Source organism: Carassius gibelio, chromosome A19 (assembly GCF_023724105.1).
Source record: "Carassius gibelio isolate Cgi1373 ecotype wild population from Czech Republic chromosome A19, carGib1.2-hapl.c, whole genome shotgun sequence".
Taxonomy (NCBI): domain Eukaryota; kingdom Metazoa; phylum Chordata; class Actinopteri; order Cypriniformes; family Cyprinidae; genus Carassius; species Carassius gibelio.
The window spans coordinates 25,969,895-25,995,922 of NC_068389.1; the positions used below are offsets into that span (position 1 = coordinate 25,969,895).

General features: G+C 34.2%; 4 protein-coding genes across 7 annotated transcripts; 3 read left to right on the plus strand and 1 right to left on the minus strand.

Moving 5' to 3' along the window:
• Positions 1-1,578: 1,578 nt before the first annotated feature.
• Positions 1,579-6,638, plus strand: LOC127935759 (transmembrane protein 42-like). The gene is made up of 3 exons (XM_052533905.1): positions 1,579-1,828; positions 2,138-2,284; positions 3,617-6,638. The coding sequence occupies exons 1-3, from the start codon at positions 1,652-1,654 to the stop codon at positions 3,755-3,757; spliced, it is 465 nt and encodes a 154-aa protein (XP_052389865.1). The 5' UTR covers positions 1,579-1,651; the 3' UTR covers positions 3,758-6,638.
• Positions 6,639-7,073: 435 nt separating this feature from the next.
• Positions 7,074-14,493, minus strand: LOC127935746 (palmitoyltransferase ZDHHC3). Of its 2 annotated transcripts, none has more exons than XM_052533885.1 (7): positions 14,252-14,493; positions 11,541-11,878; positions 10,243-10,367; positions 10,038-10,134; positions 9,793-9,874; positions 9,537-9,667; positions 7,074-8,928 (listed from the first exon to the last, which is right to left on the minus strand). In XM_052533885.1, exons 2-7 carry the CDS (start codon positions 11,847-11,849, stop codon positions 8,770-8,772), a joined length of 903 nt encoding a protein of 300 aa, XP_052389845.1. In that variant the 5' UTR covers positions 11,850-11,878; positions 14,252-14,493; the 3' UTR covers positions 7,074-8,769. The 2 variants fall into 2 exon arrangements, with proteins under 2 accessions (XP_052389845.1, XP_052389847.1); XM_052533887.1 differs by having other exon boundaries at positions 11,541-11,898.
• Positions 14,494-16,169: 1,676 nt separating this feature from the next.
• Positions 16,170-23,151, plus strand: LOC127935757 (histone-lysine N-methyltransferase EHMT2-like). 3 transcript variants are annotated; one of them, XM_052533902.1, is made up of 11 exons: positions 16,196-16,231; positions 16,761-16,800; positions 17,243-17,300; positions 19,582-19,741; positions 19,821-19,872; positions 19,949-20,031; positions 20,890-20,991; positions 21,963-22,094; positions 22,644-22,721; positions 22,801-22,905; positions 23,018-23,151. In XM_052533902.1, the coding sequence occupies exons 4-10, from the start codon at positions 19,643-19,645 to the stop codon at positions 22,813-22,815; spliced, it is 561 nt and encodes a 186-aa protein (XP_052389862.1). In that variant the 5' UTR covers positions 16,196-16,231; positions 16,761-16,800; positions 17,243-17,300; positions 19,582-19,642; the 3' UTR covers positions 22,816-22,905; positions 23,018-23,151. The 3 variants fall into 3 exon arrangements, with proteins under 3 accessions (XP_052389864.1, XP_052389863.1, XP_052389862.1); XM_052533903.1 differs by lacking the exon at positions 17,243-17,300 and having other exon boundaries at positions 16,182-16,231; XM_052533904.1 differs by lacking the exons at positions 16,761-16,800; positions 17,243-17,300 and having other exon boundaries at positions 16,170-16,231.
• On the plus strand, positions 23,067-25,119 carry LOC127935760 (histone-lysine N-methyltransferase EHMT2-like). The gene is made up of 3 exons (XM_052533907.1): positions 23,067-23,212; positions 24,323-24,498; positions 24,674-25,119. The coding sequence occupies exons 1-3, from the start codon at positions 23,177-23,179 to the stop codon at positions 24,852-24,854; spliced, it is 393 nt and encodes a 130-aa protein (XP_052389867.1). The 5' UTR covers positions 23,067-23,176; the 3' UTR covers positions 24,855-25,119.
• Positions 25,120-26,028: the final 909 nt, after the last annotated feature.

The following is a 26,028-nucleotide window of genomic DNA, read 5'->3' on the forward strand; positions in this document are numbered from 1 at the left end:
TGTCAGTCTGTCTGTCTGTCTATCTGTCAGTCTGTCTGTCTGTCTGTCTGTCTGTACGTCTGTCCGTCTGTCTGTCTGTCTGTCTGTCTGTCAGTCTGTCAGTGTGTCAGTCTGTCTGTCTGTCTGTCTGGCTGTCTGTCAGTCTGTCTGTCTGTCTATCTGTCTGTCTGTCTGTCTGTCTGTCTGTCTGTCTTTCTGTCTGTCTGTCTGTCTGTCTGTCTGTCTGTCTGTCTATCTGTCAGTCTGTCTGTCTGTCTGTCTGTCTGTCTATCATTATTTCTGCTAATTAACTCCTCATGTTCTTTGCACATAAGAGACTAATTATCCTTGTGGTCCGGCAGAGACAGTGACCTGTGATGACCTTTAATTGATTCTGTCTGTTGTTCATGCGGTCTTGCTGGTGGATTTTCTGTCCCTCAGGAGTTCGCTCTGTGCTCTTATGCTGCTCATTCTTCTGAATGTTATTGTGCTAATGAGAGAGTCTCAGCGTTAGATGATCTCTGGGGGGATATGCGTGGACTCTGAGAGAAACTTCAGACTTTGCTAAAGATGAAAATATGCAGGTCATGACCTCAAGCAGCTTGTCTTCCAGTTTGCTTGATTTCAGAGAAGTTGCTTGAAGATCCTAAAGGAGTTTTGCAAAAACTTTTATATATATAGAAGATCAGTAAGATCAGAACAGCCCACTGAGAGGTCTATAATGCCCTTTAGATCAGAATCTGATCTCCATTAAGTCGCCGCACATCGCTTATTATAGTCATAGTTCTTGGGTGGAATTGTGCAAAAGTGCAAATGCTCTTTAAATGTCGTTGGAGATCTTTAATGGGAATGATGAGTCATCCGAGAGCGTCTCTCTAGGATGTGTCTAAGGTCATGATTTCTGTTTCTATCTGAGAATAGAGAATCATCTCATTAGCACTGATTCTCTCCTTCCACAGAAAAATAATTCTCAGAAATTCACTACACCATCTTTGAACCAATTCATAAATGCATGAATGCATATTTGTTTGTTTTTGAAAGAAGTCTCTCATACCGAGTAACTTCTCGTACTGAGTAGATGTGCAGTAAATGAACATACTTTCCAGAAGGCCAACAATTCACTAAAAATGTTATGAAGCAATCTAATTTGTTGAGATGTAAATGAACATACTTTCCAGAAGGCAAACAATTCACTAAAAATGTTATGAAGCAATCTAATTTGTTGAGATGTTGAGATTGTTTTGTGTTGATTAGCTGACTGACATGTCACCAAATTCTTATTTGTTGAGATAGTGAATTGGTGGGTTTTTGTTAAATGTGAGCCAAAATCATCACAATTAAAAGAACCAAAGACTACTTCAGTCTGTGTGCACTGAGTTTATTTGATACGCCAGTTTCACAATTTGAGTTGAATTTATTATATTTAATTATATATATATATATATATATATATATATATATATATATATATAAATGTCCAATGTTTATGTCAAATTAAATAGCGAGTGTGTTTTATTCTCACTTACACAATGCGTAAAATGCGGCGTGGACTACATTTCCCAGCATGCACCTGGCCCGCTCGCTTCCTCGCAGCGGTGATGCTGATGATGGAGTGTTTTCGCTCGCGGTGCTGGAGTTGTGATGGGTCTTCTGGAGTTCGTATCTGATCGTCATGCTTCCCGGGGTCCTTTACTCGCTGCTGGCGGGTTTTCTCGGCGCGGTCGCGTCTTCCTCCGCCAAACTGTCGCTCGGCACCGACTACCTGAAGGGCGTCTGTGAGACGGGACTGCGCACCTGGGGCGAGCAGAGGAGATTCACGCACCACCACGACACGAGCGCCTGCGACTGGGTGAGAGTGAGACACTGCTGAAAACACAATCAGGGTCTTTTTAGGATTCACATAGCACACACATCTATAGCATATCTGCTGGGATGATGATGATGAAGAGGAGTAGGATGATGCTGCTGCTACGTGACAGACTCGCGTGACCTTCATCAGGGCGTGCGCACGTGTTCTAATCGCTCTTTTGATGATCTAATTGAGCATTTACATTTACGCACCCAGTGTGCATTTATCTGAACCCCATTAGACATGTATGACTTGTGAATATTGCTGTATATGGTAAGTGGTTTGTAACTGGCCCACTTTGTGTTGAAGCTGCACATCCCTCTCCGACTTCTGTGTGGAGGTCTGCTGTTCACCTGCAACGCTGTGATGTGGACGTTCCTGGCCAAAGCTCTCCGCAGCTCGTGCTCGTCCACCCGCACCACTGTGACCACCACCGCCTCCAACTTCATCTCCTCTGTGAGTATCAGCACCGCTTCACCTGAAGAGAGATGACTGATTAACAGTAGGTCAGTGCGCAGACTGCTGTTGGTTTGGGAAGGTCTGACTTCCCTCATTATTAAAAGTAGTACAGTGATTATTTATGCATATGATGAATTTAGCTAATGAATTATTTTATCTATCTATCTATCTATCTATCTATCTATCTATCTATCTATCTATCTATCTATCTATCTATCTCTAAAAGTAGTTATTACTTTATTATAGATGCACTCATATATCATGTATCAGATAATAAAGTGATTTCTAGCTGAAAATAATAATTTTAATGAATGCATTCTTTAAAAAAATCCTTACCTTTAAAGTTTTTTATAGAAAAAAATATATAAGTGTATAAATTATTTATCACTTTATAAGATAAAAATTGCACTCACAAAAATGCACTCACATCTAAATAATAGTGATTTCTAGCTGATTAAATATTTGAAATATTTGTTAAAAAATTTAATAAAAAATAATTCCTAATCCTTATCTTGTAATCTTGAACAAAACTGAAAAGTGATTATCACTTTATTGTAGACAAAATGCACATATGAATAATAATAATAATAGAGTGATTTCTAGATGATGAATTATTTTAAATAATTATAAAAAAAATTATCTTAAAACATTTCTCATTTTAAAAATCCTAAACAATTTGGACAACTGAAAGAAACTGAAAAGTGATTATTCATCACTTTATTGCAGCTAAAAACGGCACATCCAAAAAAAATTCTGTAATCAAAATAGAACAATTAAAAAATATATATTATTAAAAAAATATTCATAATAAAAAAATCCTTAGCTAGTCATCTTAAATTTAAAAAATTCAGAAATATTATAATTTATAATTTTATTATAGATCATCACTGCATATTTACATTTAGTCATTTAGCAAACTCTTTTATCCAAAATGTCTTAGAAAATGAGGAAAACAGCAAGCGATTCGCAGCAGATAATACAATCCTACATTTCTGACATGGTTTAGAATAGTTTGTTTTAGAATAGTCATGGTTTACAATTTCAAAAACATTATTTTGTTTGAAAGTTTGACTAATTGTGCTATATATGGAAAAAAAATCAACTTAGGTTGCACAAAGACATGCAAAATGAATCAATTGATTAGAAATATTGATTTGATTTAAAATGATGTTGTTATTTTACTTCAGCTTAACCTAAAATAAATAAAGTCAATTTCAGCATAGGAATTAATAATAATAATAATAATTATTATTATATCTTGTTTAAATCTGATAGAGGTCTTGAGTTCCAACTCTTCTGCTTGTTGTACATTTTGTGTTTGCTGAACAGGCATTTCTGGGGCAGCTAATATTCGGGGAGACGCACATGGCCCTGTGGTGGGTGGGCATCTCTCTTACTCTCTCTGGTCTTCTGGTGCTTCATCACACGTCGCCCAACCTCACCCAATCACACGACAGCAAGAGAGAATGATGTCACGGCGCGTTAACATTGTTAGATGAGTTCAGTGTGTTTAATAAACATATCAGAGCCAGGACCACAAAACCATTATAGTCATAAGGGTCAATTTTACATTGATGTATGTTTTTTTATGACAATATTTAGCTGAGATAAAACTATTTGAAAATCTGGAATCTGAGGGTGCAAAATAAATAAATAATTAAGAAAATCACCTTTAAAGTTGTCCAAATAAAGTTCTAAGCCATGCATATTACTAATCAAAAATTATGTTTTGATATATTTACAGTAGGAAATTTACAAAATATCTTCATGGAACATGATCTTTACTTAATATTCTAATGATTGTTGGCATTAAAGGAAAATCTATAATTTTGACCCACACAATGCATTTTTGGCTATTGATACAAATATACCCCTTAAGACTTCAGACTGGTTTTGTGCATTAATATAAAACATTAATATCATTGCTTTTCGAACTTTTTAGTAGTTTTCGTTAATATTTTGAAATTCGAGTTTATTTTCATATTTTCGGTTTCCATTTTAATTTTAGTTAAAAATTAATTTATTTTAAATATGTATATTTTTATTCATTTTTATTTATTTTGCTACTTCAGATTAAACTAAATGAAAATGGAAAATGATGCGTTGGCGACTAGCTGAAATAAAATAAGCTTATGTTTGAATGGTAAATGGATTTAGTTAGCTAACCATGTTTGACTAACAAACAGATAAATAAACAAACCAATAAATACTTAAATCAATAATAAATAATCAAACAAATACATAAATTGAATTAAATAAAGTAGTTTTTCACTCTCTGGCCCACATTTCCATTTCTAGTTGCAGCAAGTGATCCTTCAATCTGACTATTGTTATGTTTCATGCCCACTATGACATCACTTCCTTCCATCTCCAGAGGGTCAGATATCGATTAAAGCTGTGGTTCCTGCATGCGTTTCCTCCCTTCTCCTGCAGCACTGTGAGCACGACGTGCAATAATAACACCAAACCTCTCCAAATGTTGGCATTGTACGTTCTCTACCAGAAGCTGCTTTTCCCAAATATGCCACATGACTTATGCATGCAAACATCCAGTGATGTGAGAGCAAAGACACTTTCTGTAGCTGTAAGAATGAACACAAACCGAAACCTGTTCTTCAGCCCCACACACGGAAACTTTCCAGGATGATGCAATGCTGGAAAACAAAACAGTTGGTACTCCGTATTTAACTTTAAGAAAGATCATTTAGCTTGTTTGTAAAAATGTGCACTATAAGATCAGTAGCATGTATGAAGAAAGAAAGCACCTGGAGTCGGGTTTGATTTCATGTTGACTTTCTGCAACATTGTAGCTCTTTTCCAAACCACCTGGAGCAGGTAGAAACCCTGTTAAAGCACCTGGTTTATCTGGATCTTCCAGGACACTTGAGCAGGTTTAGGTCATTATTGGAAGGGGCTCAAGGGCGAGGTCAAGGTCTTGTACTTCCTGTGAATTATTCTAGTTCTTCCTGTGTTATGGGTCTCGATTGAGCGCATGAACCAGACAGAGACTCAGAGCAGCTTAATATGGTAGATATTAATAAAATAAAAATGGACCAAATGCATTACACATGTCCACTCGTCCCTGGCAATGTGATGCCGTCTGTGTTTAATGTTGAGAACCTGCATCCCGCTGTGTTTATTTAGAAATATAATCACCTGCAAATAATGTTTGAGTTTGTCAGAATTCATCTGTTGAGGAATATACGTTAACTTTCTGTCAACAAACCTCTGAACAATGAAACTAAATTTACACTTAATAACTGCTGTTACCATAGAATGTAGTGTGTTGAAATGTTAATTATCAAAGTATGAATTATTTGCCTTTTATGTGGGCATTCCTTTTGTGTCTTTATGATTAAAAGGAAACAGTTAAGCCCAAAATAGAAATGTGCTAAAAATGTACAGGCCATCCGAGATTTGGATTGTTTGTTTCTTCATGGTCAAAGATTTGGAGAAATGCAGCATTGCATCACTTGTTCACCAATGGATCCTCTGCAGTGAATGGGTGCCGTCACAGCTGATAAAAACATCACAATAATCCACAAGTAATCCACACCACTCAAGTCCAGCAATGACTTGTGAAGCCAAAAGCGACATGTTTGTAAGAAACCCGTCCATCAAGAAATTTTAACCATTGCTTCTTGTTAAATTATGAGTCCATAATCCATAATAACACTTCCTCCAGTGTTCATATAGTCCATCCTGTTGTTTCTCACATCAAAATCCACCCACATATTTGTTCAGAACTGTTTTGGTTGTAAACAGTGCTTAACATGGATATAACTAAATTAAAATAACTTTTCCTCTGGAAAACCAATTATTATGGATAGAAGAATTGTATTTTAGCAATTAGCTGAAGTTTAAATGTCTCGATGGATTTGTTTCTTAGAAACACACCATTTTTCTCTTACATGGATGAACTGGAGTGCTGGGGATTATTGTGATGCTTTTATCAGCTGTTTAGACTCATTCTGACGGCACCCATCCACTGCTGAGCAAATGATGCAATGCTACATTTCTACAAATCTGATCTGATAAAGAAACAAACTCAATGGCCTGAGGGTGAGTAGATTTTCAGGAATTGTCATTTTTGTCTGAACTATTACTAGAACAAATGCATTTATTTCTATTTAGCACCAAATAAGTAAATATTATGCATTGGGGGCCAGTTTGTACATTTTTGACTTGGATTTCAAATTGCTATGATTTGTTACTCAAAGTAAATGAAAAGATCAATTAAAGAAATTCAACCACCATGTTATAATAATATCTGTCTCATTCATGTACAGTAGCAAATGTCATCCACTTATGTAACTGTCACTGTATAAATAACAGGCCACATTTATACATGTGTAAATAGTTTTATTATTTAGCACTCTTCTACTTGAGAGATTCATTGAACTGATATAAAGTGTTGTGCGATTCTTTTATTGTTATCAATTACTGAAGGCAAATGAGCGAAATACAAAAACAATTTCTTAATTGAAATTATATTAGATGAAACTCAAACTGATATAAAATCATTTTAGATGTTTGAATCTGTAGAGTATGGAAGATTGTTTCCTCTAATGAATAATAATAATTTTTTTTAACCCCATTGGAATAATAATTAAAAAAAAAAATTGCAGCTTTGATTTTATATCTCACAATTTGCATTTGTTTCTCCGAATTCTGAATTTTTCCTTGGAATTGCAGGTAAGAAGTCTGTATCGATTGATAAAATGTCATTATTATTTTATTTTTTTTAATCTCTGGCAAAAACATCCAAAGTAGACTCACCACAATGGAAAAACAACAGAAAGAGAAATTTATTGAATTGACTTTCGAAGTGAAAGTAACCCGAAACACCCACAAATGCATTAAGATACTGATATATTTAAAATACATGCACAACATAAAGCATTGATTAAAAAGACAGTGATTATGAGCGACCCGTACAGACCCGAAGGATAATATCGGTCCGATAGCAGAGCCGGTGAACACTTCAATGCACTGAAATCCAACCAACAAACCTTCAGTCATAAGCAGCAAAGTGGAGCCACCAAACCACAAGAGCGGACAGAATTGTGCTGAAGGATAAAATAAGACAGAGAACACCCTGAAAACCTCAACAGTTTCAAGGCTTTCGAGGCTGCAGACGGTGAATATCTGATGGTCCGAGCTGAATTTGGAAGAGAAGCAGGATTGATAAGAGCATGATGTGAACCCTGAGGAGGCACAGGACGAAGACAGCAGCCGTCTGGATACAGGAAGACCGAGCTCATGCTCAAATACTGTAGTGACACCGTTACTGAACCACAACGCAAGAAACCCATGGGTGCCACCGTCGAGAGACAGTGGAAACCATCTGGAGAACGGATAAAAGTGTTGCAAACCTCGTATTACAGTCACAAATGTATTTCTAAGCCTGTAACAAGCTACTGCATTCATAGATTAATTAGATTAATCTCATAAAACATGTCAAAAACATCATATTTCATCCCAAAATCCACGGGGGAAAAAAAGATGAACGTGAAGTTTCAAGCAAAATGCACAGGTATTAATACTAATGAAAAACTTTTAACATTTTAATACTATATATACACGTGTAATATGTAAATGTTTGATGGCTTTTTTATGTAATTAAGTAAAAAGGACTTTTATTAAAATTGAGAATAGTTTCATAAAATAGTATTGAAGACAGTATTTAATGAAAATCTATAATTATTGTAATGCAAAAATTGTGTGTATTTTTGATGTAATTCAGTAAGAAATTACTATTACAGTATTGAGAATCAGCATGTGAGAATTACAAAAAAATATAAAAAAATAACAATACAATGAAAATTACAATAATGAAAATTAGATAGTATAATGTATTTAATTGACATGAATATAATGTCACAATGACAATAAAGAAAAGAAAAAGATTTTGGTATGGAATATGACCCAGACATGTTTTCATGATATTCACCCATTAGTGTTATGCGAGTTATGGATTCTTTTTGATCAAGAAAGGAAAAAAGGAGATTTTGTGTCATTTAACTTTTCATAATATAATCAAATTTGGCAACGAAAGATTCCTCACACGGTACAGCAGCCGTTCTGAGAATGAACAGCATGAGCGCAAAAAGAAAAGGCGTTTCCTAATCATCCAGTGAATGTAAAGGCATCCGTCAATCAAAAAAACAAAATCAAATCACACCAACAAGAAACACTGGTTATTTTCCACGGCTGGTGATGGCTAGTAGCTTTCATGGTCAAGGCCTCTAGAATCTCACCGGGTGACTAGATCCAATTCATCACTAGCGTACTTTGTATATGCCAGCGTTCACAGTGTGGGATTCGTTACAACAGTGCATCAGTGTCACTCTCCGAGGCTGTCAGTGTCTCGATGAGCGGACAGAGCCTACTAGAGTCAGGTCTTTCAGAGCAGACAGAGTTAAAAAGCAAAGAGATGTTTGTGTAGAGACAGAGGAGGTGAGGTTGTCGGCTCGGCCGTCTCAGACCACGTACTGGTAGAGATTGGCCTTCCCGTGATCCGGTGTGGCAAACGGGCTCAGCCAGGCCAGAGAGAACGGGTGACCGAACACCACCTTCATGTTCATCCACTTGGACTTTTTGGCCCATCGTTTCTCTTCTTTCTTCAGCTGCTCGATTCCCTGCGAACAGAGAGACTCACACTCTCAGATAATGAAGAATGAGAGTTTGATCAGATGATTTCTAAGATTCAGTTTTAACTGAATCCATCTAAACGCTTTCTTCGGGTAATGTTGAAGTAGGGATGTAATGATTAACTGCGAGCCGGTTGAAAGTCCATCCAAACATGTGACGATTCAAATTAGTGGAGATGCTAAATAAATCACGATTCATTTAGCTGCAGGAGTTATTACGGTCTTTATAAACAATTTTTATGGCCTTTTTTCTTTTTATCTTGCCGCTGTATAATGCATATTAAAGTTAATAAATGCAGCGCTGCTTTGTTTACAGCTGAAACTAAGGAAACGCTGTAAGCGCCACCTGCTGGCAGACAGTGAATCTGCATCTCCTTCAGCTCTTCAGCTGTTTCAGTTTCATGCAGATATTCTTTAAGTATGGTTTCACAAAACTGAAGTCAAACCATTCTGTCTTTGTTTCAAATGTAGAAATTATGCGATCTAATTTAGATTGAAAACTGCTCATGTTGCATGTATGCAGCACCTTTGTTTGGATCATGATTAATATGCAGTGGTTATTTTGATAGGTCTTTTTTTATATTCAGAAGACTTACAGTCTCATCATTACAGATGGAGTGAATCTGCGTCCCGAACATCACAGAGGTAAAAATGAGGAAGAGGAGACCCTCAAAGCACAGGAAGATGAGGAGGATGACAGTTGCCGGAGGAGAAAATGAACTGCACTCTGAGGAGAGGAAACAGAAAGCTTTTAAAAAAAACTAGCCAACCAATCAAAGCACTCTGTTACAACACAAGCAGCCAATCATTGAGCAGCAAACTGAGGTAATTAAAACAGAAACAAACACTTACTTGCCCAGTCTTCTTCAAAACAGAAGACAAAATGGAGAACGACCATGATGAGAGCATGAAGAGAAATCAAAGCAATGTACATCTGTAAAAGACACATGAAACAGTATGTCTCGTTAATCAATTAAACAGAATTAAATAAATATTACAATTATATTACTAATATTTAAATGAAAACTGAAAATATAAAAATAAGAACAATTTGAAATGAAGTATCTCAATGATACTGAAATAACATGAAACTCAACAGTGAAGAGCACAAAGTATTTTTGGTTGTTCTCTCCCACACAGTTGTTGACCCAAGGGCAGTGATGGTCCATCTTCTTGATACAGCGCTTACACACACTAGACAGAGAAAACACACACTTACAATGAGACACTTCCAGAAACCTGCGTCTGTATTTAAGATCACACAGTTATGATTCAGTTCTTGATGCTGTGTGTGTGTGTTACCTGCAGTGATGAGCTCTATCAGGTTTGATGCTGCAGCATTTGGGACATTTATACACCACCTGTCCAGGCTTGAGCTGCAGACTCTCTATAAACTCTTTAGTGGCGTTTCCCTTTGGAACGGCTCCCTGGGGCGAGAGGAAGAGGCGAGAGAGTCAAAACGCCAGCTCCTGAGGTGCATGACTGTTTCCTAGCCATTTAGCATCAAATAATTAATCAGTTTCATGTTCAGAGTCTGTGTAAGTCAGTCATTGGTGGTTTGACGCTTGTTTGTTTGAGTCACGCGGCGACACATCAACTTCTGATTCGACCAATCACATGAGTTTGGGGCGGGGCTATCAGTATGATTGACTAATCACAGAAAAGGGACCGTTTTAATTCTGTATGAAAATAGTCATTATTTTTGCCAATTAAATTTAGTGACACAAAAGGCAAAGAAATTCCATACTTCACCTATAAACATCAAGTATGATCCAATTGGCTGCAATTCTCTAACTGAAATATGAGTTCACAGACCCATTCACACCAAGAATTATAGATGTAATATATCTTAAGTTTCAGTTTTTCAAAACGGAGATTTATACATAATCTGAAAGCTGATTAAATAATATTTCCATTGATGTATGGTTTGTTATGATGGGACAATCTTTGGCTGAGATACAACTATTTGAAAATCTGGAGAAAAAAATCTAAATATGGAGGAAAGCACCTTTAAAGTTGTCCAGATGAAGTCCTTAGTGGTGCATATTACTAATCTATAATTAAGTTTTAATATATTTATAGTAGGAAATATATATAGAAATAAATATTTTCATGTAACATGATCTTTTTTTAATATCCTAATGAATTTTGGCATAAAAGCAAATCAATAATTTTGACCCAAATATACCCAAGAGACTTAAGACTTAAAATTTTGTGCTCCAGGACAACATATATATATATATATACTTACTAGGGCTGCACGATATTGAGAAAAAATTACATTGCGATATTTTATTTTTCTGCAATATATATTGCGATATGAAATGTAATATAATTTTTTCTTACAAACAAAAATGGGATGATAACAAACATACATACATACATACATACATATATATATATATATATATATATATAAATTTCAATAATAATAATAAAATATTTAAATATACCTAAAAACTTAAATAAATTTGTTTATGTAAATTTATGTTATGAGTTGTTATCGTTTCTTTTAGTGTGAACTCTGCTCTCCTCTTGGAGTTGTGTCATATGTGTCACATTGTGCCTGATAAGGACTGCTGTGTGTGTGTGTGTCTCACCGGGTCGGTGCACATGGCTCTGAAGTGTGATGCCAGGGCGAGGAAGGCCAGTCCGTTAAACACAGCACCGTTAATGAAGCTGTACACCACATTCTTCGCCGGCAGGAGCATAACGAAGACGACCACAAACTCGGCGTAGAAGACCAGCAGCCATGTGATCACGCCGCACACAATGCCGCAGCCGTCCCGGATGAACCACATGTCGTCGGCCGAGTGTGTCTGTGGAGGGGGCGGTGCGCAGTGCTCTGGGCGCAGATAGCCTGCCTGACGCTCGATGTCCCGACTGCGGTTAGCTGGGGAACTCTTCATCCTTCCCACCGGCAAACACCCTCATCCTCCTACATAGAGACTGAAAGACCTGCGGGTCACACATCAGCCAGTCAGGTCATTTACATTCATGCATTTTATCTCCTAAAGTGACTTACACCAGTGTTACAGTCATGGCCAAAAATAACAGCAAATAACAGCAAACAGCAGTAAATATGATCAAAGGCTGTGGAAATTAATCTGCATTGTTAATCCTTTTGATCTTTTTTTTTTTTTAAAGACAAAAAGCTAACCTTTTGTTGGATAATTAGAATTTAAAATGGGGGGAAATATCATTATGAAATCAATGTTTTGCTCAAATACACGTTGGCCACAATTATTGGCACCCCTAGAAATTCTTATGAGTAAAATATCTCTGAAGTATATTTCCATTCATATTCACAATTTTGAGCACTCCAGGGTGTTTATGAACATGAAATTATCCAGCCATGGATCAAATAAATATAAATAAGAGGGAAAACAAAGCCCAAATTCCCTTAATCATCCATCAAAGTGAGAAAAACCAAAGAATATATTTCTGATGTGCTGCAAAAGATAATTGAGCTTCACAAATTTGTGAAGTGGCTTTAAGAAAAGTGTTAGAGCAGTGGAAATTCGCAATTGCACCATCAGGACAATAATTAACAATTTCCAATCAACAGAAAATGTTATGCACTGCCTGAAAGAGGACGTGTGTCTATATCGTCCTAATGCACGGTGAGGAGGAGAGTTTGAGTGGTTAAAGACTCTCCAAGGACCACAGCCGGAGAACTGCAGAATATACTTGTGTCTCGTGGTCAGAAAACCTTATAAAATGGTGAAACAGCACCTAAATCACCATATGTTGTTTGGGAGGGATACAAGAAAAATTATCCTAGCTCATCCAAAAACAAACTCCAGCATATTCAGTTATCAGCCATTACTGGATCTTCAGATGGGATTGGCTTCTGTGGTCAGATGAAACTAAAAGATGAGATTTTTAGCAGCAAACACTAAAGATGGGTTTGGTGAACACAGAGATAAAAAATATCCCATGTGTACAATGAAGTTAATGTTAGAAATCGTATAATGGGCCATGTTTAGATCTTCCAACCGTACAATAATCTAAACACAAACCTCAAAAATGACACAAAAATGGGTCACTGGACACAAAACCAAGCTTGTGCTAGCCATTCCAGTCCTTTGACCTGAACCCTACAGAAAATGAGAGGAGTGAACTGAAGAAGAGAAGCTGGGGATCTAAAGGGTCTGGAGTGGTTCTGGATGAAGGAATGGTCTCTGATCTCTTGTCAGGTGTTCTCTAACCTCATCAGGCATTATAGGAGAACATTTAGACTGTTAAACTGTCAAAGGAAGGTTTCAAGTATTGAATAAAAGAGTGACGTTAATTGTGGCCAATGTGTATTAGAGAAAATGATATTTCTCCCCATTTTAAATTCTTATTATCTTACATTTTCACAGCCTTCTTTGATCATATTTACCAAGGGTGCCAATATTTTTGTCCATGACTGTATTTTAGTATATCTGTCTATCTATCAAGGTATAGATCTAGAAGTTCATGCATTTCCAGAGAATCAAACTCATGATCATGGTGTTGCAAGCCTTGCTCTACTGTTTCAGTTACAGTAGTAATGCTTCTGCAATCAGCTTTAAAAAGCAGAGTTTTTATAACAAAATTTCGATCATGTGACTGTTGTCAGACATTTAAAAGCAGAGGATGCACTGTCAGCAAATTTAATATAGATAATGACCATTAAGAAGCAGGGTTATAACAGATAACTGAATAAAAAAACATGTCACTTGAAAGAAACTTTAACTGAAATAAAACAAAGCATAAAAAAACCCTTAAACTTAATTTATTTCAGCTATTAGCCAAGATAGTATATCACATTTTCCTTTAGTTTAAGCTGATGTACCTAAATTATTAATCTGATATCAAAAATAAAACGAATAAAAGCTTCATTGACAAAATAATTAAATACATAAATAAACTACTAAATTACTAAAATTAAAATGAAAAACAAATTATAATATGAATAGAAAATACAAAAACACAAACCTACTTTAAATAAAAAGTCACATTTTTTTTCAAATTTGTCAAATTTTCTAAAATAATGAATATGATGTTTGTGTGTCCGCGTTAAATAAAAATAAATAAAATAAAGCTAATATCAGAATATGCTCAAAGAAATAAACAACCATTTAAATGAATACAACATTATCACAGAGATATAAACAAAATAAAATAACGTTACCATAATACACTATCAACTAAATCCGAAATATTTTATTATTTATTTTTTGTGACAGGACTTTTAAATATTATAGAAATTAATTCTCAAATACTACAAACGGAGGATATATTTTCGGACAAATGCCTCGTCTTCAAATCCATCCACACTCACCGTCTTCTTCGGATCCTCCAGCAGCGCTCGACTGATTTCTCTACTTTAAATTATGAATTCTCCCTCTGCTTTCACAAAGATGATGTGATGTAGTGATGGGATGTCAGTTTGTTGTATAATATGAGCAGACAGTTATGTTTTCGTGTGAATTTTGCTCCAGTTTCGTCAGGTGGAGCACGACAACCAGGAAGTTTCGGTTACTGGCGTCACACACCCAATACCGTCCGACTCCGCACTTCCGCTCCTGAGAATTACCCAATAAAAGTCCAGATGCTTTCTGAAAAAAATTATATATATATATGAAAGAAGTTATTTCTGCTAATCAAGCCTGCATTTCTTTGATCAAAAATACAGAAAAAAATTAATAATGTAATATATTATTACAATTTAAAATAATCGTTTTTAAATTTATTATACTTTAAATTATCATTTATTTCTGTGATGCAAAGCTGAATTTTTAGGATCATTATCACATGATCCTTTAGAAATCATTCTAATATGATGATCCATTATCAAAGTTGGAAACAGTTCTGCTGCTTAACATCTTTTCAGAAGATGTCATACTTTTTTTGGATACTTTGATGAATAAAAAGTAAAAAAAAAAAAAAAAAGCTATGTTTTTAAAATATAAATATTTTGTAATAACAATATGCACTACTGGTAAGTAATTTGGGGTCAGTAATTTTTTTTCTTCTTTTTTTATTTATAAAATCAATATGTTTATTCAGCAAGGATGTGTTAAATTGATAAAAAGTGATAGTAAAGAAAATATATTATTAGAATATATATTATTAGAATTTTTTATTTTGAATAAATGCAGTTCTTTTTAACCTTTTATTGATCAAATATATTAGACAGCAGAACTGTTTCCAACACTCATAATAAATCAGAATATTAGAATGATTTCTAAATGATCATGTGATAGACTGGATGTTACATGTGACACTGAAGGCTGGAGTAATGATGCTGAAAATTCAGCTTTGCATTACAGGAATAAATTATTTTTTAAAAATATACTCAAATAGAAAACTATTATTTTAAGTTGTATTAATATTTCACAATATTTCTTTTTTTCTGTATTTTTGATCAAATAAATGCAAGCTTGATGAGCAGAAGAAACTTCTTTCAAAATTAAAAATAATAATGTTTCCAAAGTTTTGGTCTGTACTGTATAAATATATATATATATATATATATATATATATATATATATATATATATATATATATATATATATATATATATATATATTCCGATATTTTATATTTGAAAAAAGGGAGAATTAACATTAATCTTAGATAAGTTCATGATTTTTTTTTTGTCGTTGTATGCATGCATTTGGGTGTAAAGGTGTCAAAGGTGAAGAAAACACCAGTTTTGTTTAAACATTTTTAATTTTTAACAATTGTTTACATTAAGTTTTTTTTTCCATCTTTAACATTAAATATTTATTTATTTATTATTTTTGTTTTAATTGTTTACATTATGTGACAACTATGAAGTCCATTTTCGCCACTGAATAAAAATAAGAAAGGTTATTGCGACTTTTTATTTCACAATTCTGACTTTTTTCCCTCGCAGTTGCAAGTTAAAATTTTGCAGTTCTGTCTTTTTCCTCCCCTCTGAACTGTGAGATATAACTTCGCGAGTTAAGTAAAAAAAAAAAAAAAAAAAGAAGAGAAGAAGAAGAAGCCTTGCAATTCTGATTAAAAAGAAAAGAAAAAAAGTTATAATTGTGACATAAAAGTCGCAATTAACCTTTTTTAAAATTATTATTCAGTTGCAGGAAATGGGCTTCCATAGATAACATAAACGATATCCCACGTCTTATAAAAAAACTAAACAAAAAAAAACGTAAAATGTAATTCAAAAAGATGTGTAAATATGAGATGTATTAATGACTTTTATCTTAGCAATAGTGCCGGGTGCGCGCGCCGCGGTTCATCCGTCATCATGTCGGCAGCTGAGCGCGCGCTTGAGGTGAGAAACACAGCACACAATAAAACACACATTTACAATTGGCTGCCTTAATTTCAGTGCATCTGTTGTTTTGAAACAAAAATAACTTCATAGTATGAGGCCATGTTATGGATGTGTGTTCCCGGTAGAGGGTATAAACACGGCTTTCTGTTTCTGTTCGGCGTGTGTGTGTGCAGAAGAGACATCAGTGTGTGAATATATGCACAGATGTTTTCATCTTGTCAGCAGTTATTTAAACTAACAAATGCTTTACGATGTTTGCTGATTGATGCTGTTCTAATACTATGCATGCATGCATGTGAAATGTATAACCTTTTTCTTATATAATATTCCTATATGCTAATTGCAAACTAAACGGGACGTATTTTTTCGATATGACCCAAGTTTCCTCTTTAAAAGTGAGTTTAGCTGTTGCTATGAGTTAAAATAGCATATTTAAAATCGGTGTAGATCATATTTTGCTGTGATATCATTGTTTCTGGATTATAAGTCATGTTTAACAGTATAATTTTGTATTATATTGCTCCAGACCCCATCAGATTGGAGCTCTCATCTATCCAGACAGGAAGGTGAGGGTGTTTTAGTAGAGATGCACCTTGTATATTTGTATTGGCCAATAATTGTTCTGTATAAGTTTATTATTACACATTCAGACAGATTTCTTATATGCATTTGGATCTGTTCTGCAGTTCACTTGAACAGTTTACATGAGCAATGTTACTACACTCACTTTTTTTAAAAAAATTTAAAACAGATGAAACTTTATAGATTTATACAATTTAACATTTTTATATGTTCCCACCAATAACAGATTTTATATGTATATAAAAAAGATTTTCTGATTTTTTATAACATTTTTTATGCATGATTTCAGCATGTAAAATTAAAGATTGAAGCATTTGCATTAAAATAAAATTGTTATTTAAATTAATAAATGCATTATTTTGTTTGTTGACTGGTGATTTAAAAAATATTGTGCTTGTGAAATGTTTTGTGATTGTGGCTGTAAAGGGTAAACAGATGGAAGACGTGACTGGACGTCCCGCCACATCCACTAAAACTTTCTCAGGTGAGTCACGTTTTACAGTTCAGTCTGTGATTCTGAACTTTGGAGACAAAACCTACTTCACTTTCTTACTTTTCATGCTCACATTCAAAGTTTTTTGGGGCTAAAAATGTATGTGTGAAATATAAAATGCATTTTGTAGAAGTCCCAGTGGGTCTGTAAAAAAAAATAAAATAAAAAATGAAGGTCGTAAAAAGTTTTAGATATGTATATTTTATAGTGCTGTCGATTTAATAATTTAACTTTTTTTTTTTTTTAATTAAGCGCACATTTTTTTTCCAAAAATTCATTGTGATTAATCCCAGCTAACATAAACATTTTTAAATATACTTTTATATTGCAATAATTTCACATTCAATCTTTAAATTAATGTTGAAACAACACAAATAAATATTTGTTTAATGGCATCTTATGACGGAAGGTGAGTATCACTGATTTTATCCCTAAAATTTAACAGACTATAGCCATTCTACCTTACAGTATAATTGAGAGCTATCAATTTGAACATTTATTAAACTTTAAAAAAAAAAATCAAATTTTAATTTAAGTGGACAATTTTCACATAAACCCCATATAATAAAATGTCATATTTACCTGTGCCCTTCAGCAGAAATACACATAAATTGAAATTAAAGTTATCAAACACTACATTTCTAAATTAAATATAGATGGATCCTTAGAGCTAAAAAAAAGGTCTTTTTTTTTTCTTTGTCCTTTGATTAATAGACATCTTAACAGCAGGTTATTAGCTTATTTTAGCTGCTTTAAGAGCTGCATGACGTGGATCTGACACACATCATATTTTCTCACAACTCTTTACATATATAACAAATCCTTACATGCATGCACAGTTTTAAGGTTGTTTTAATTGCCGTTTTGGATTAATCACATTCGTTAACACGCTAATTCTTTTGACAGCACTAATATAAAAAAAAAAATCAGGTCAGAATAAGTATTTATTTTTTATCTGTCTAAATATCTGTTATGCTTAATAACGATGGGACGCTATTTTATTTTCACAAAAGATTTTTGAAACAATAATGAAGAAATGTTTACCTGTATTTAATATGCCTTCCATGTATATAAAATGACTTTTGTAAATGTAATTCGACGTGGACAACAAAATGGGACATCTCTTCTTTGACCCATACAGTTTTAAAGTAGTCCTATGAATATTTACTAGAGATGCACCAGGATTGGGCAAACTAAATTATTCTGACAAAAAAATAGCAAAACAAAACACTTTCTGTGTTCATCTGAATTATCAAAAAGGCTGATTAATATAAAATACAGAAGCACGCACTAATACAGCAAACATGAGGGCACTGTGAAATTATTTAAAACTATCAGAGGAAGACATAGAAATCATTATAAGCATGACGCACTGACAGCGAGAGAATTTTTAGTTCTTTTTAGATTCATTTTGTTCTTCTTCGGCCAAGAATTTTCGTTTCGGTGCATCCATAATATTTACATGATTATTAAACACAGTTTGAAGCAGAAGAGTAGTGTACTTTTTGTATTCCAACAAATGAAATAATTTGCATGTAAATGTCACCTTGTATCAATTTATTAAGAAAAAATGCATTATTTGATCAATTTTCATTGCGCGTGAACACGTTAAGTTTTAAAACTTAAATCTTTCTGCTAAGGCTGCACAATTACTAAGATTTCTAATCGCGATTAAAACAAAAACGTAATTGTTCAAAGCAGAAATGAATCGTTCAAAGTACACTTATGTTATTCTGCGTGCTTAAGATGCATTTTCTTCTTTCTGGATGTTATCTTTAGAGTTTTTCCCATTATTTTAATTTTAGTTATAGTATAACATTATAATACCATTCATATTTGTGCTTTTTTATAATTTGAAAAAGAAACCAATGTATAGTTGACATTTGAGGCTTAATATTATAGAAAAGCATCAAAAGTTTTTCACTCGGAGTGTTTTCAGCTTGTTTATTTTCATATAAAACTACAGCACGCAGTTGCATCAAACAATAGTATAAACATCGTTCAATGTAAATTGTGTCATTCGTAATTAATGATCACAATTAAAATTTCAAGGGAATAATCAACAATTCAGATTTTTGTTAAGATCGTGCAGCCCTACTTTCTGCCTTCTTTTTTTCTAGTGTCAAGCCCTGTTTTTTTTATCGGCATGAGAGTTTTATGCCAGAAACATGAAGAACAAAAAACAGTAAATCAAGATGCCAGTGTTAATTAATTAAAAAAGTCATACTACTTAAGTTTGATGTAATGTTGTGTTGTCTGTCTCTCCTCACAGACAGCGCTGGTAAAAGCTCGTCTCTCTCATCTCCGTCATCAGCGTCTCTCTCAGAGCTAAAATGAGCGTCTGCGGTCCATCTTCATCACTCTCCTCCTCCTCAGCTCCTGCTAAAGTCCACCGCGCTCGCAAGACCATGAACAGTCCGCCGTTCACACAGGTTCTTTCATTTGTAATGCAGACCGAGTCACGATGAGCTTGGGCAGGTCAGATCATAATTCTCCTGTATTTCTGATCAGATGTCGATCTCAGCAGCTACACCTGAGAAACCCGGCAGCGACGCTGACACTGGTGTGTTTAAATCAATCTTGCTCATTCATATCCAGTGTATTTTGAGGTGTGTTTGAAGATGTTTCTCTGCGTTTAGCTGTGAAGAAGCGTAAAGTGGATTTGGACACTGATGTGAATCCTTCAGGAACGCCAGAGAACATCCCGAGGCCACAGACAGAGGTGAGATGATCAAATAAAGCAATAAACCTGTGTGACACTTCTACCATGGTTGAGTGTTCAGAAGTACAAGATAAGACCCTGAGGACCCCTCTATTAGAGGCCATATTGAACAATCATGTGAAGGTGGTGAAATACCTGATCCAGAGCGGAGCCTGTGTCTATCATGCAGTGAGAATCACACGCACACACACATTTGTTTTTGTGAAAAATGGGGACATCCCATAGGCGTAATGGTTTTTATACTGTACAAACTGTATATTCTATCGCCCTTCACCAACCCTAACCCTAACCTTCACAGGAAACTTTGTGCATTTTTACTTTCTAAAAAAAACTAATTCTGTTTGATTTATAAGTGTTTTGAAAAATGGGGACATGGGTTATGTCCTCATAAGTCACCCTTTTCTTGTAATACCTGTGTCATACCCATGTCATTATACAGAGTTATGTCCTGATATGTCAGAACAAGAGCGCACACACACACACACACACACTCCTTGATGAGAACTATCAATAATGCCAATAATGCATGTTAAGTGTAATAGCTGTTACATTCTGAGTTTGGGTTCATTTTCAAAAATTCAGCAGTTTGGGGTCAATTCTTCCTCATATACCAGCAGACCTTGACTTGAAAATAGCCCAAACCATGTCTGGTGTAAACAATAACCTTAAATCTTCTAGTTTTGTGTGAAGTTACTTTTACATTAATGCATTTTGCCAGACACTTTTATTCAAAGTGTCTTGTGTTGTATTGAAGGTGTGCATTTGATCAGTCCATGCATGAGTCAGAAGCATGACCTTCATGTTGTTGTGAGTGTGTGTGTGTGTGAGTGCTGAATCGTGTGTGTTTTGTTTGTCCAGGAAGAGGATGGATCCACAGGCCTCCATCATGCTGCCAAACTGGGAAATCTGGAGGTGGTGCTGCTGTTACTGAGCACCGGTCAGGTGGATATAAACGCACAGGTGTGTTTCTTCTCAGGGTGCAGCCTTAGGGGTTTTCTATGGAAGCTGGTTTCCACGATGGAATAAAAAATGTATGAAATGTATAATCCAGGCTTAGAATTCAGAATTGCGAGAAACTCTCACAAGTTCACACATCAGTTCTGAGCTCATATCCCACATTTCTGACTTTTTTCTCTCAAAATACTATAAAAAATTGCTATAATTGTGGGATAAAAAGCCACAATTAATTTTTTGTATATTTTATTATGTGGTGGAAACAATTTAACAATTATAGTTTTTTTGGACCGTTTGAAATTTTCTTCTCAGAATCTTGCAAATAAGAATTATAAGATTACAATAAGAGTTTTCTTCACTGAATTGAAAGATATAAGCTCATAATTCTTGCAATTATTATGAGGTCATAATTCAGAATTCTGACATTTAAAAAAAAAAAAAATTTTTTAATGAATTGTGGGATTAAAAATTAGTACTTATCTTTTTTTATTCCATAGTGGAAACAAAATCACAATTCAGATTTTCTTTTCTCACAATTAAGTGTTTAAAACTCACAGTTCAGACTCTTCTTCTCATAATAGCAGTTGTGTATCTCACAACTTAGTTATGAACTCGCAATAAGACTTTACTTCTTACAAAATTCTGATTTTATGTCTCTCATTTCAGAATTGCAAAAAAGTCTGACTTATTTTTAATAAATTATAAAAATATTATTGTAAGAAATATAATTTGTATATATATATATATATATATATATATATATAATTTTGTATTCATATTAATTTATTTAGTTCATTTTAAGTTTAAGCTTTTTCTAATATCATTAATATTAATTTTTTGTTAGCATGATTTTAATTATTACAAACTACTTTTAATACTTTTAGTTTAAGTTAATAACACTGGTGTGTGTGTGTGTGTGTGTGTGTGTGTGTGTGTGTGTGTGTGTGTGTGTGTGTGTGTGTAGTGACGTGGCTCAGGGTTATGAGAACGTTCCCATCCCGTGTGTTAACGGTGTGGACGATGAAGGCTGTTCGTCTGACTATAAATACATCGCAGAGAACTGTGAAACATCCATCATGAACATCGACCGCAACCTCACACACCTGCAGGTGCCACTCCACACACTGCACACACACTCCACACAACACTCAGCACAGCTGCGTTTATCTGGTCAAAGATTCAATAGAATCAGTAATCTTTTAAAATATTATTACCATTTAAAATAGCTGTATTCTACATGAATACATTGTAAACTGTAATTTATTTCTATGATGCACAGCTGTATTTTCAGCATCATTCCTCCAGTCTTCAGTGTCACATGATCTTCAGAAATCATTTTAATATGCTGATTTGATGCATTTCTGATTTATTTACTCTCACATTTGATTCCTTCAATTACTTTCTGTCAAAAAAAGCTTTCTTCTGCTAATTCCAGACGTGAAATATGATGCAAACAAATCACTGAATCATTGCTTTGAACTGATTAATCGAAATGGACTTTTAAAGCAACTGATTCATGGAAATGTAATTTTGATTCATACTGTTTTTCAGACACTTTTATGACTAAACCAACCAAAAAATATATATATATGCAGTCATCTGTATAGAGCAGAAACACAGAGCTGATTTTATAGACGGCCGTCTGGTGTGTGTTTCAGCACTGCATCTGTTCAGACGACTGTTCCTCCAGTAACTGTCTCTGCGGGCAGCTCAGCATCCGCTGCTGGTACGACAAGGTAAAACACTGCATAATCTCCACCATACCATCTGAACTGAGAAGCAAGGCTGTGTGACAGCATCCATGTGTTATCACAGGATCATCGAGTTTAATAAAATCGAGCCTCCTCTGATCTTCGAGTGCAACATGGCCTGCTCCTGCCATAAAACCTGCAGGAACCGAGTGGTTCAAGCTGAAATCAAGTAAAACCGGGATTATTTTCATAATATATTTGCTGAATTGAGATGATTTGCATGTCAAATGAGCCTCAGGTTTTTTTTAAAAAGTGCTTTTGCATTGGACGGTGTGTTTCAGGGTGCGTCTGCAGCTCTACCGGACGGAGAAGATGGGATGGGGCGTCCGAGCGCTTCATCTGCTTTTAAACAAAGTGCATTGTGAAAATTTGAAAACGACTGAAAAATATCCTGCCTAAAAGCAGCATGCATGCTGGCTGTCCATGTGCTTTGATGCAAAATGCAGTGCAGTATTAAACACCCATCTGTGTGCAATGTGAGGAATATTTGTACTCGGAGAGCCACACTATCAACATCTATTATCTGGAATAATGAGCCATTAGATGGTTTATATAGTGTATACTTTACTTATTATTATCGCTTTTATTAATATATTAAATAAATTTTATTTTAATCATTTCATTAAAATTTTTATTCATTTATTAGTAATAATGCTCTGTGCTTGTAATTTTTTTATATTGCTATTTATATTTAAAAGTGATTTGTTTTATTTATTTTCAGTTATTCTAGTGCTTCCAATTTATTTCAGTCAATGCAAAATAATTTTTATTTTATTATTAATATTATTATTATTAATATTACATATGCTGTTTTAGTTTTTATTAATATATTGAATTAGCTTTTATTTTTATAATTTCAGTTTCATTTTGATTTTCATATAACTCCTTTTTCTTGTTATTTGTCGATCAGAGAGAGAAGAAAGACAATATAACATGTTTCAATGTTAAAATTAAATTAAAATATATTTGTCTCTGAATCTGTTACAAAAAACTGAACATTAATAAGTACATGTCCCAAAATTCACAAGTAAAATACAGAACAATAATATGTATTCTCTGTTTGTCATTTTAATCAGTTTTTTTTATATTACTATCTATTAATATCTACATTATTTTAGTTCAATTATAGTTCTTATTTATTTCCAGTTATTAATTTTACTGCTTCAACTGAAACACATGTGAGTCCGTTGCCAAAGCAATATGCATTTAATTTGTTTATTATTGTTACTATATACATTACATATTATAGTTTAAATTAATATAATTAATTAGTTTTTTTACTTGTATTTTTATTAGTTTCTGTATTATTTCCATTATATACAATTATATTATAATTTTGGTGTCATTTTAATTTTGACTTGAGTAACAGTTTTAGCAGTTTTGATCTTTGCTTTTATCTTTTTTATTATGCTTTAATTACAATTTAGATTTAAATGCATTTTATTTCGATTTTATTTTTTATTTCTAGTTAGTGATTTTCAAGTTTCAACAAAGTTTTTCATCTAAGATTTTGACATTTCAGTTGACACTAATGTTTTGAATGGTTTTAGTTAACTGTAATAACACTGTCTGTCTGTCTGTCTCAGGACGGTGAAGTGTACTGTATTGACGCCCGTTATTACGGTAACATCAGCCACTTTATACACCACCTGTGTGACCCCAACATCATCCCGGTGCCTGTGTTCATGCTGCACCAGGACCTGCGCTTCCCTCGCATCGCCTTCTTCAGCTCCAGAGACATTTTCACCGGACAGGAGCTCGGGTGAGAGATGAGTGTTTGTAATCTCACAGGTGAACGCTGTATTTAATTGCTTTCTGATTTTATGGCATGGCTCGATCCCAAGGAATCTGTGGTATTTGCATCCTGTTAATACATTTTCATCCTGTTTGTTTTACGCTCACTGATTTTTACTTTTTTTTTTTTTTATCTCCGACAGGTTTGATTACGGCGATCGTTTCTGGGACATCAAGAGCAAGTCCTTCACCTGTCAGTGCGGCTCAGAGAAATGCAAACACTCGGCGAAGACCATCGCACTGGAGCAGAGCAGACTGGCCCGTCTGGACGTCTGTCCCGAAACGGCTGGAGAAGACAGTCTCCCTGTGTTAGGACACTCGTGATGGGACAGCTCTCAAACATGTGCTTACCTACAGGTGTTTGCAGCTTTGCATTTCTTCCATCTGACAGGACACAGGAAACTATGAGATGACACAACGGCCTGAAGTTCACCGCCAGGATGTGACATTCAGATTCAAGGCTGTCATGTTACAAAATTGTTACAAAACCTGTGTTTTTATGCAAACTGCCATCAGATCTCAAACAGATCACAAACTTTTTTTGTACTGTATGTGTACTTGTTTTAATAAATACTGTTTGATACAGAAATCTCTTTTCCTTTTGTCGTTGTTCTCACAAATCTCAATGTACCATGGGAATCAAATGCAATAGTTCCTATATTGTTTCTGTAGAATCATAAATTGCTATTAGAAGGGATACTGAGGTGGTATCATAGTACAGTAATGGCTTCGGATGGCAGTATTGTGGTACTTTGATAAATACCATAGTTTTTCACCACACAATTTACATGATATTTTGCGTTCTTCACATTGCGCATTCTTCCTCATGTGTTGACCTGTATTATTAGTCTAAGTGTGTCATTGAGTGGATTGTAGTACTCGTTTCTGATAAGAGTCTGGGTTACTGTGCAGAAAATCTATCATTTCAGGGTCAGTGTTATCAGTCTTAACTTTACTGTGTTGTGGGGTGAGGATAATAGTGAAATCTGAAGATAGTAAACAGAATCTGTGTTTTGTTATTTATACGTCTTTGTTTGAACTTCAGTTTCATGACGAAAAATACAGTAATTGTAATTTCTTATTTAAAAGTCTCATTCAATTTGTTTTATCTTTTCAGATTTTTATATTCCAGTTTTTATATCTAAAACATTATTTCTCGTAACATTATTTATGCAGTTTGTAAGTGCAGTGTAAACGCATGTATAATTGCTAAAAAATATGTTAAATTAAATTTATGAATAAAATTATAAATGTATTTATTTTTTGAATTTATTAAATTTTTAATTTAATTAAAAAATATTAAAAAAGGTATTTAATTAGACCTATAGTTGACTTTTTCTTTTTTTTTTTCTTTTTTTAACAAAGCCACTTAGCATATTAATATATCTTTTAAACACACACACTGAGCTCTTTATGTGCGGACATTTTTACAGCGAAATTTCACAGGCAAAAGTCATTTTTTGAAAAGCCACTTTTACATTTATTAGTTTGTTTTGTT

What these genes read in the sequence shown, in the direction of transcription:
- LOC127935759 (XM_052533905.1), top strand. Translation starts at nt 1,652, where the DNA reads ATGCTTCCCGGGGTCCTTTACTCGCTGCTGGCGGGTTTTCTCGGCGCG. An exon ending in ACACGAGCGCCTGCGACTGG is followed by an intron (nt 1,829 to 2,137) that starts GTGAGAGTGAGA and finishes TTTGTGTTGAAG; the next exon opens with CTGCACATCCCTCTCCGACT. An exon ending in CCTCCAACTTCATCTCCTCT is followed by an intron (nt 2,285 to 3,616) that starts GTGAGTATCAGC and finishes TTTGCTGAACAG; the next exon opens with GCATTTCTGGGGCAGCTAAT.
- LOC127935757 (XM_052533904.1), top strand. Translation starts at nt 19,643, where the DNA reads ATGAGCGTCTGCGGTCCATCTTCATCACTCTCCTCCTCCTCAGCTCCT. An exon ending in ACAGTCCGCCGTTCACACAG is followed by an intron (nt 19,742 to 19,820) that starts GTTCTTTCATTT and finishes ATTTCTGATCAG; the next exon opens with ATGTCGATCTCAGCAGCTAC. An exon ending in GCAACCTCACACACCTGCAG is followed by an intron (nt 22,095 to 22,643) that starts GTGCCACTCCAC and finishes TGTGTGTTTCAG; the next exon opens with CACTGCATCTGTTCAGACGA.
- LOC127935760 (XM_052533907.1), top strand. Translation starts at nt 23,177, where the DNA reads ATGCAGTGCAGTATTAAACACCCATCTGTGTGCAAT. An exon ending in AACACCCATCTGTGTGCAAT is followed by an intron (nt 23,213 to 24,322) that starts GTGAGGAATATT and finishes TGTCTGTCTCAG; the next exon opens with GACGGTGAAGTGTACTGTAT. An exon ending in TTCACCGGACAGGAGCTCGG is followed by an intron (nt 24,499 to 24,673) that starts GTGAGAGATGAG and finishes TATCTCCGACAG; the next exon opens with GTTTGATTACGGCGATCGTT.
- LOC127935746 (XM_052533885.1), bottom strand. Translation starts at nt 11,849, where the DNA reads ATGAAGAGTTCCCCAGCTAACCGCAGTCGGGACATCGAGCGTCAGGCA. An exon ending in GATAGAGCTCATCACTGCAG is followed by an intron (nt 10,135 to 10,242) that starts GTAACACACACA and finishes TTCTCTGTCTAG; the next exon opens with TGTGTGTAAGCGCTGTATCA. An exon ending in AATACTTTGTGCTCTTCACT is followed by an intron (nt 9,875 to 10,037) that starts GTTGAGTTTCAT and finishes TGTCTTTTACAG; the next exon opens with ATGTACATTGCTTTGATTTC.